This window comes from Nansenia antarctica (genome assembly GCF_963989245.1).
Source record: "Nansenia antarctica genome assembly, chromosome: 4".
Classification (NCBI taxonomy): Eukaryota; Metazoa; Chordata; class Actinopteri; order Argentiniformes; family Microstomatidae; genus Nansenia; species Nansenia antarctica.
This window is the reverse complement of record NC_137689.1, coordinates 46,130,802-46,140,801: the sequence shown is the minus strand read 5'-3', so window position 1 is coordinate 46,140,801 and position 10,000 is coordinate 46,130,802. Positions and strand designations below refer to the sequence as shown.

Sequence of the window (10,000 nt, the reverse complement as noted above, 5' to 3'; positions counted from 1 at the left end):
CACAGTACACTCACACACATTCACACAGGAACACAGTACACTCACACACATTCACACAGGAACACAGTACACTCACACACACTCACACAGGAACACAGTACACTCACACACATTCACACAGGAACACAGTACACTCACACACACTCACACAGGAACACAGTACACTCACACACACTCACACAGGAACACAGTACACTCACACATACAGGAACACAGGAACACAGCACACTCACACAGGAACACAGTACACTCACACACACTCACACACACTCACACAGGAACACAGTACACTCACACACACTCACACAGGAACACAGCACACTCACACACACTCACACAAGAACACAGCATACTCACACACACTCACACAGGAACACAGCACACTCACACACACTCACACAAGAACACAGCATACTCACACACACTCACACAGGAACACAGCACACTCACACACACTCACACAGGAACACAGCTCACTCACACACAGGAACACAGGAACACAGTACACTCACACACACTCACACACACTCACGCAGGAACACAGTACACTCACACACACTCACACAGGAACACAGTACACTCACACACACTCACACAGGAACACAGCACACTCACACACACTCACACAGGAACACAGCACACTCACACAGGAACACAGCACACTCACACAGGAACACAGTACACTCACACAGGAACACAGCACACTCACACACACTCACACAGGAACACAGCACACTCACACAGGAACACAGCACACTCACACAGGAACACAGCAGTGGCGGGCGGTGCATTTCACACCTAGGCCTTCAGTGATGTCCGACACATTCCTACCTGAATTATTCTACCTCTTAATACCATCGTTATGACGCCATGGCTCTAGAAACTAGACAGAAACACAGTATAACCGGGCGTTGCATCACCTTAACATAGTCAGACAAGTACAACAGAGTTATATTAATATTTCCGAAGCATTTTTAATCAATAAATCCGCATTTACAATGAAGAGTGTTAAACTAACATCTTTAAGATCGCTACATTACCCACGTCTGTCGTCTCGTCCACCATAATAGCGACAAAGGGTGCCTTTTTAATCTCCATTTTGATCTCTTCTCCCATCACTTTAGCAATAGCAAAAATCAGGTCGTTTTGTATTTTGCCTGACGTCCCAGTAAACACTTTGTTTGTGGACAGGTGGTAATGTAAATCTGGGTTGTTTTCAGCCAGAAAAGAAAGAAGCTCAACGTAGTTTCCTCTGTTTGTGGACTCGGCGCTTTTATCGTGTCCCCTTTCGTTGTTGAGCTCCGTTTCCCTGCGCACTTTCAAAAGTTTCACATCTACCGGCATAGTTACGCATCTCAATAGTGAATATCAATAGTGCGTATCAATAGTGCGTATCAATAGTGCGTATCCAATCAAAAGACGTGCTGGGTGCTGACATCATTGAGCCTTACAGCAGGCGCCGTTGTTGCTTTTGCTCGCATCTACGTAGGTTTACTAGGTACGCCACAGGTTTTCTCGTTCCAACGTTAAGTTACAGGTCGTATCCGCGGCACCGTTTAGCGTGCAGGCGGGCAGATTTTGGAGCCCCCTAGCAACACATTTTGATTGGATAAAAGCTCTAACATAAAGGCCAGCCCTCCAAATCTCAATCGGAGACTGGAAGCAGCGCAACCAAGAGGAAAGCTATGAAATGAAGAGAATAGACTATGGGGAATCATTAATACATATTTGTGGAAAAAATATATTAAAATAAAATGTATATTCTGATGATGTTTAGGCCAGCAGAGAAGGCCTTGCTGGCCCTGACGGCACACCACTGGAACACAGTACACTCACACACACTCACACAGGAACACAGCACACTCACACACACTCACACAGGAACACAGCACACTCACACACACTCACACAGGAACACAGTACACTCACACACACTCACACAGGAACACAGTACACTCACACACACTCACACAGGAACACAGTACACTCACACACTCACACACACTCACACAGGAACACAGCACACTCACACAGGAACACAGTACACTCACACACTCACACACAGGAACACAGGAACACAGCACACTCACACAGGAACACAGTACACTCACACACACTCACACAGGAACACAGCACACTCACACAGGAACACAGTACACTCACACACACTCACACAGGAACACAGTACACTCACACACTCACACACACTCACACAGGAACACAGCACACTCACACAGGAACACAGCACACTCACACAGGGTTAGATAACCAGGCCTGTTCTAGGATCTGCCAGGCGGAGGTGACAGCAGGGGAAATAAGCCTGGTTTCATTCTTCAGCCCACATCACTGACTGCCGCTACACACTCGTAGGCTGACGCCCACCGTGGACCAATGGGAGAGGGCGTTAGGACCTCAGTAGAGTGAAGGTGGTTGTGCTCTATTCGGTTGTTAAGTCTGACGTCAAACGTGACGTTTAGCAATTTCCGGGTCCAAATCAGAAATTCCCTGCACCATAGTACCAGTGTACTACAGCGGTAGAATGACAGTTCAATCGTTTTTTAGACTCGGATCTATTCATACAACAAGGGACACAGCACTTTCCCATTTTTCCCATATTTGTCAGCGTCTTTGAGCCTCGGAAAAGCGCTATATAAATATAATTGATTATTATTATTACTGAGGCATTTCGAAGACAGCGCCTCAGCCAACTTTGGACCCGGAAACACGTCACGACTTAACAACCGAATTAGCCCTCTCTGTTAGCCCTCTCTGTTAGCCCTCTCTATTAGCCCTCTCTGTTAGCCCTCTCTATTAGCCCTCTCTGTTAGCCCTCTCTATTAGCCCTCTCTGTTAGCCCTCTCTGTTAGCCCTCTCTGTTAGCCCTCTCTGTTAGCCCTCTCTATTAGCCCTCTGTATTAGCCCTCTCTGTTAGCCATCTCTGTTAGCCCTCTCTGTTAGCCCTCTCTGTTAACCCTCTCTGTTAGCCCTCTCTGTTAGCCCTCTCTGTTAGCCCTCTCTGTTAACCCTCTCTGTTAGCCCTCTCTATTAGCCCTCTCTGTTAACCCTCTCTATTAGCCCTCTCTGTTAGCCCTCTCTGTTAACCCTCTCTGTTAGCCCTCTCTATTAGCCCTCTCTAGCTCCTGATGTGAGATGATGGTAGGACAGGAACATGTGACCATGTGATTTGATGACAAGCGAGGACATGGAGTGTACACGATGAGTAATGAGAGGATTGTTTTGTGTGTGTGTGTCTAGGGTGAGCTCGGACCTGCAGGCCCCAGAGGAGAAGACGGTCCGGAGGGTCCCAAGGGTCGCTCTGGTCTGCCTGGAGACTCTGGACCTCTGGGCCCCAGCGGGGAGAAGGTGAGTCACCAGGGGAGGCTGGGGGAGGTAGAACACCAGGGGAGGCTGGGGGAGGTAGAACACCAGAGGAGGCTAGGGGGAGGTAGAACACCAGGGGAGGCTGGGGGAGGTAGAACACCAGGGGAGGCTGGGGGAGGTAGAACACCAGGGGAGGCTAGGGGGAGGTAGAACGCCAGGGGAGGCTGGGGGAGGTAGAAAACATGGGGAGGCTAGGGGGAGGTAGAACACCTGGGGAGGCTGGGGGAAGTAGAACACCAGTGGAGGCTGGGGGAGGTAGAACACCAGGGGAGGCTAGGGGGAGGTAGAACACCAGGGGAGGCTGGGGGAGGTAGAACACCAAGGGAGGCTGTTCCATGCATTACAACGGGGTCTGTACTCCGATTTCTACCTCCACCAGCCTCTACCGCTCCTCGCCCCCACTTCCAGGAAGAGTCAGATGTAGCTGACGTGCTGCTCAAGCGCTCCTCTCTTGCTAATGAACGCCTGTTACAACGGTATAGAATAGCTGTTGTCTGCACATTTCTCTGTAAAAGTAGACATTTGGGTCTGTGACCCGAGGAAACTTGTTTTCTTTTAATTAAAACAGGGACTCATTTTTTTTTCTTCCCCAAAGCTAAGATGTAAAGCTGCACTGTTTGTTGTTTTCCTTCCCTGTGTTGAATCTCCACTCGCATTTTTAATGTAGCATCTCTGGGGATTGATCTCCTCAGAAGTGGAACGTTTGCAAGAACCAGTTTTTGCCCTCCTGATCCCCGCCCATATTAAGCAGGAAGAGGGTGTAAACAAGTAAACAAGTGAATAGATTTTAGGCTTCGGTCTCGACTAGGAGAGACAGGGCCGTACGATGAGGAGATACAAAAACAGGAGTCTTTACGTGATTATGAGGCACAAAACAAAACACATTTTTGACTTGTTGTTCTTTTGTTGTTCTCTTCTTTCACCGTAGGGCAAGCTTGGTGTTCCTGGGTTGCCTGGTTACCCAGGAAGACAAGGACCAAAGGTAAGTTTCACCTTCCTGTCCAGATATCAATGTCCTCTTCATCTCCTCTGCAGCTTAAACAAGCTTTAGCAAAAAACCCTCAGGGCAGTCTACTGATCACCAGGCTCTAGGCAGGTGTGTGTGTGTGTGTGTGTGTGTGTGTGTGTGTGTGTGTGTGTGTGTGTGTGTGTGTGTGTGTGTACGTGTACGTGTGTGTGTGTGTGTGTGTGTGTGTGTGTGTGCGTACGCACGTGCGTCAGAAAGGCCCCTTGATGAAACATGGCGTTTCTGACCCCCCACCCTCCCACGCACCCCCCTGCCCCCTCCTCCCATCCCACCCCCCCACCCCTCCGGCCACGCTCTGACGCAAGTAGTGGACACGTCTGAGTCTCCCTGATCAAAGACAAGAGGGTTTAGCCATGCCCTTTGGTGTCAGCCCCCCCCCCCCCCACACACACACACACACCACCTCACACTGCACTACTGCTGTCCCAGCACTTAATACACCACTCCACCTCCTCCTATCCCCTTTGATCAACCTGGGATTTAATCTCTCTCTCTCTCTCTCTTCTTTCTTCTCGCTCTTCTCTCCTCCCCCTCCCCCCCTCCCCCCTTCCACCCAACAGGGATCTCAGGGATTCCAAGGTTTCCCCGGTGCCAACGGAGAGAAAGGAACTCGGGTACGTACGTCAGAGAGGTTTTTTGTATTCCACAGTTACACACACACACACACACACACACACACACACACACACACACACACATACACCCCCCCGGAGAAGTCTAGAAGAATACTGAGTCTGAGGCTCTCGTCTCTCTCTTTCTCCACTGGGGGAGTTTTCATCCTCTACATAAAGGGGAGAGAGAACATTAGTACAAGAAAAGACTGTTTCTTCATTAGCGAATCTGCCACCCGGTTTTTGAAGATGTATTGAAATCCGCCCAGAGGTCATTTGTCACTTGAGTCTTGAGGAACTCGCACAATGTTTCGTTTTCTTCGATGAGTCATTCGTCGAGCTGGGGGTAGAGTAATGGTTTGTCAACATGTGCGGAGCAGGGGACACAAAAGCTTTTTATCTTCACACAACATGAAAGTTTATGAGGCGGAACCCACCCGCCCGCCCCCCCGCCCCCCCCAAACCCCCAGACTTGAGGGATGTGGGGGCCGCATTCCCATTAGTCTCCCTGGTGTCAGTTGTAAATCTAAAACCCACACAAAGCCATAATCAAGTTTCTTTCATACATTTTGCATACAGTAACTGACACGGCCTCATATTATGGCTGGGAAACCATTGAAATAAGGCTGTGTAGTGGATTATATCCTTGTTGTAGCATTTATTACAATGTTTACCATGAAAATGACATTGCCCCGAATGAACAACGGGGTGAGAATGTGGAACAACCATCGCCGTGCTTGGCTACAGCGCGAGGCAGTGTGAGATAGAGAGAGTCCAACTCCGAGAATGGAGTAAACATACACTGTATGACCCTCAGTGGAAGTCACAACATGGGTCTGATGTCATCTCATGAGTTTTGTGGATTTGGAACTTGGATGATTGGGAGCTCATGTCTCATGAACAGGACAGTACCAGTCAAACGTTTGGACACACTTTCACCGATGGAAACTTGAAAACGTTTCAACTGGTTCTGGTACCTTCAAGTGCCGGTGTTTGACCAACTGTATCCGTTCTGGTTTTTTTACCCACAGGGCACGGCAGGAAAGGCGGGCCCCAGAGGACAGAGAGGACCCACGGTGAGTGTTTTACTCTCTCTCTCTACCTTTTTTAACGAGGGTAACTATGGCAACGGAGTGTCCAGGTGACAGCTGACATGTTTTTTTTTCTCCCGCCGTGACACATCTGGAGGAGGGCAATTGGAGGGGAGGGGAGGTGGTAGTGGGGGGGGGGGGGCATATCAATGGTCAGTGACTCTATCTCCATGGGTAATTTGTAACTCTCCCTCACGTTTTTTTCCTGCCTCTTTTTTTCCCCTCCCTCTCTTCACCAGGGACCTCGGGGAGAGAGGGGACCCAGGGGACCCACAGGAAAAGCTGGACCAAAGGTCAGTCCGTGGGTCTTTGTTACCCGGGCAACCGCCCAATCCACCGTTCTTTAAACAGACATATATAATATAACGCCTTACGGGTTTGAATCTCTCTGAACACTTCCTGTTTCTCTGCCTCCCTCAGGGTAACTCAGGGAGTGACGGCCCCCCAGGACCCCCGGGTGAGAGGGTACGTACGCTAGCATCCCTCCGCCGCCCAAACACCAAAACAATCCATGACGTAGATAGATAGAATGATAGAATGATAGATAGATAGATAGATAGATAGATAGATAGATAGATAGATAGATAGACAGATAGACAGATAGATAGATAAATAGATAGATAGACAGACACAGACAGACAGACAGACAGACAGACCCGTGCCAGGTGGGAGTGACTGAGGGGCTGCTTGTTTGGTTGTGTGTTTCAGGGTCTTCTAGGACCTCAGGGACCCACAGGATTCCCCGGACCAAAGGGCCCACCCGTAAGTAACACAGAACAACTTCCACACTGACCACGGACCAGAACCTGTCCTTTCACTAATACCTTTTACCTGTGTTTACCTGTAGGCTCCAGGTAAGACTTCTGAGGTTTCTGAGGTTCTGTATGTCTCTGTATGTGTTCTGTAGGGCCCAGCTGGGAAAGACGGACTGCCCGGACACCCTGGTCAGAGAGGAGAGACTGTGAGTACAGTACACACAACGTTACTGGTCTCCTACCGTTACCCTTTCTAAGAGTCGCTGCTCTCTCTCCTAGTCATTAGCAGTCATTTCGGTGTCATTAGGGTGTCATTAGGGTGTTGTAAGGTACATAGCTAATTACTATCCTCTCCTGTATATACCTTTAACTACCGTACTTGCCATACTGTACCTATCTCTATCAATATCATGTTTTATATCACTATTTGCACTTCTGGTTAGATGCTAAAACTGCATTTCGTTGTCTGGTACTGGCACTCAATGGTACTTGTTCTCCAATATGCATTGTCCCTTTACAAATCAAATAAACATAAACAGTACCGTCCATACCTGACCACACATACACATACATACACCTCCCTTCCAAGAGAGACCTGGCCAAGAGGGCAGCATATAAAGACAGATACATTTAGGTTTCAGACGTACAGTATAAAACCATGAACATAAGGCAGTATCAGGAATGCATAGGTGGCTGCAATAAATACAGAGGCACTCTCTAGTACTTTCCCATTCAAGGTCCTTCAAGATTCCACTAAAGGCATCGTATGAGATCAGTTTTGCCAAGTCTTTCTGGAGGGTGTTCCAAGCAGAGGGGGCAGCGTATTCAAAGGCTTTTTTTCCCAGCTCTGTGCGAACACGAGTAACAAGCAACTGCAGAACATCTTGGGAGCGCAAGTTATCTAATCAGATCTTCTCTGTCCCAGGGCTTCCAAGGCAAGACCGGCCCCCCCGGACCCCCAGGCGTGGTCGGACCTCAGGTGAGTGGCCAGTCCAAACGTCCAGACATAGTGTGAGATCAGAGGTCAATAATGTGCAGGAATAGCTAGTTTTGGGTCACCGCTGCTTAGCTAATTGGGTTACTCACGGTATGTTACGATTACCGGTCTTGGCAGCAAGGATCGTCATTGTTTAACGTGTGGTAGGTAGTCGGTAAGATGATCACATTGACTGATGAACAAAATGAATGCCCACTTGTTTTGTAATGCATACCAACTCAGTATTCGGTTTAGCTCTTAGTCTAAACTCTAGATGCTTGAAATATAACGAGTTTATCGTCGGGCAAGAAGGTGTCATTAGCAGTCATTATGGTGTCATTAGGGTGTCGTAAAGGCTTTCATGGGCTGGGTTTTAGCGGGTATTAGCGACGCTTTGCTAGCGTGCTGACAGAAGGGCTTTTTCTCATATGCATATCTCACTGGCCCTGACTGCTAGAGTGTTGTTTATGCTGTTAGCATTTAGCGGTTCATCCATTATGCATGCACAACAGCCATTTCCACCACAGAGCTTCTTCACTGCTAATGCTAATCCAGATTTCGATTATATGGATTGATGATATGCTGCCGAATGGCGCCTTTGTGACTACCGGCCTTCTACTCCCACACACACAGACACACACACACACACACACACACACACACACACACACACACACACACACAGTCACCCATACTTCCTCATATGGTACTGACAGATGTTCAGTTTTTGTCTCACTCAAACATTGTCTCTCTATCCCACCTCCTTCCTGTCTCTCTTTCCTCCACCACATCTCTCTCTCCTGTCTCTGTCTCTCTGCCCCTCTCTACCCCCCCCACCCACCCCACCCCGCCCCCTCTCTCTCTCCCTCTCTCTCTCTCTCTCTCTCCATCAACAGGGACCCACAGGTGAAACTGGACCTATGGGAGATCGGGGACACCCCGGACCACCAGGTCCCCCTGGTGAGCAGGGTCTACCTGGATCTGCTGGAAAGGAGGGAGCCAAGGTGAGCACCCCCAACCCCCCCCCCCCCCCACACACACACACACAACCCCACTACAATTCTAAACATACTCGATATAAAAGACTAAGCAAAAATGTCGAAGCGAGTTTCGAACCGCCACCATCCCGGTGGGTGACTAACTGTGTTCCTGTCGGGTGACGTTGTGGTGTTCTGCTGTGTTCTCCAGGGTGACCCCGGTCCCCTAGGGCCCTCTGGGAAGGACGGCCCCCCGGGTCTGAGAGGCTTCCCCGGAGAAAGAGGTCTGCCCGGCCCCGTGGTGAGTAACAAACTACACTACCCATCATCCTCCATCTCTGTCCTCCTCTCTCTCTCCATGAGATCAACAGCACCTCAAGTCAAGAACTCATTCTAAGGGTCTAAGGGGCTAAAACCGTGAAAAAAGTTCTAGACGTACTGTAAGCTCGTGGGGGTGTCGGGGAGGCTGGTGAAGGTGGAAAATGGGGGCAGGATGGGGGAACGGAATGAGGGAGGGGATCGTCGACAGGAGAGGCACCGGTGTGTGTCTGCATCCTCCTCCTTCCTCCTCCTAAACATGTTTGTTTTTCTGAAACGGCGTCTTTCTCTCTCTCCGCAGGGTTCCGCCGGCTTGAAAGGAAACGAAGGCCCCAACGGCCCCCCCGGCCCCTCTGTGAGTACACACCTCAACACCATACTTTGTATTCCCCCCCCCCCCTTTTCTATCGCATCTCTCGTTCTTTCTTCTTCTCTCATCTTTCCCTCTCCCTTTTCCCTCCCTTGTTGTGTGGTTCTGAAGCACCGACCTGACCTGGTAGTGTGTTGTGTTCTACAGGGTTCTCCAGGTGTAGAACTGACCTGGTTCTGTGTGTTGTGTTCTACAGGGTTCTCCAGGTGAGCGTGGCCCTGCCGGCCCAGCCGGACCCACAGGTCTGCCCGGCCGCCCCGGACCCCAGGGACCCCCAGGCCCCTCCGGAGAGAAGGGTGGACCGGTAAGAACCCAGCTCAACGTCGGTCCCGTCCCCCCTGTTCTGATGATGTCACTGTTCTGTCTAAAGATCGGAGCCTCTGCTTTGCATGTCGAAAGATGTCATGTGACCGTGTGACCATGTGACCACAGGGAGAGAAAGGACCCCAAGGCCCCGCTGGTAGAGACGGTGTCCAGGGCCCAGTGGGTCTTCC

At 49.9% G+C, this 10,000-nt stretch overlaps 1 protein-coding gene across 1 annotated transcript in view; it reads left to right on the top strand.

The window, feature by feature from the left end:
- The window catches only part of LOC308155107 (uncharacterized protein), a 52,273-nt gene that overhangs the window by 20,305 nt on the left and 21,968 nt on the right, over positions 1 to 10,000 (top strand). The window contains exons 23-36 of the mRNA XM_080528350.1: positions 3,256 to 3,363; positions 4,310 to 4,363; positions 4,969 to 5,022; positions 6,051 to 6,095; positions 6,350 to 6,403; positions 6,531 to 6,575; positions 6,819 to 6,872; positions 7,018 to 7,071; positions 7,791 to 7,844; positions 8,738 to 8,845; positions 9,030 to 9,119; positions 9,438 to 9,491; positions 9,703 to 9,810; positions 9,939 to 10,000. The exon at positions 9,939 to 10,000 is cut by the window's right edge and continues 46 nt beyond it. Coding sequence (XP_080384476.1) covers positions 3,256 to 3,363; positions 4,310 to 4,363; positions 4,969 to 5,022; positions 6,051 to 6,095; positions 6,350 to 6,403; positions 6,531 to 6,575; positions 6,819 to 6,872; positions 7,018 to 7,071; positions 7,791 to 7,844; positions 8,738 to 8,845; positions 9,030 to 9,119; positions 9,438 to 9,491; positions 9,703 to 9,810; positions 9,939 to 10,000 — 944 coding nt within the window. The remainder of the gene's footprint in view (positions 1 to 3,255; positions 3,364 to 4,309; positions 4,364 to 4,968; positions 5,023 to 6,050; positions 6,096 to 6,349; positions 6,404 to 6,530; positions 6,576 to 6,818; positions 6,873 to 7,017; positions 7,072 to 7,790; positions 7,845 to 8,737; positions 8,846 to 9,029; positions 9,120 to 9,437; positions 9,492 to 9,702; positions 9,811 to 9,938) is intronic.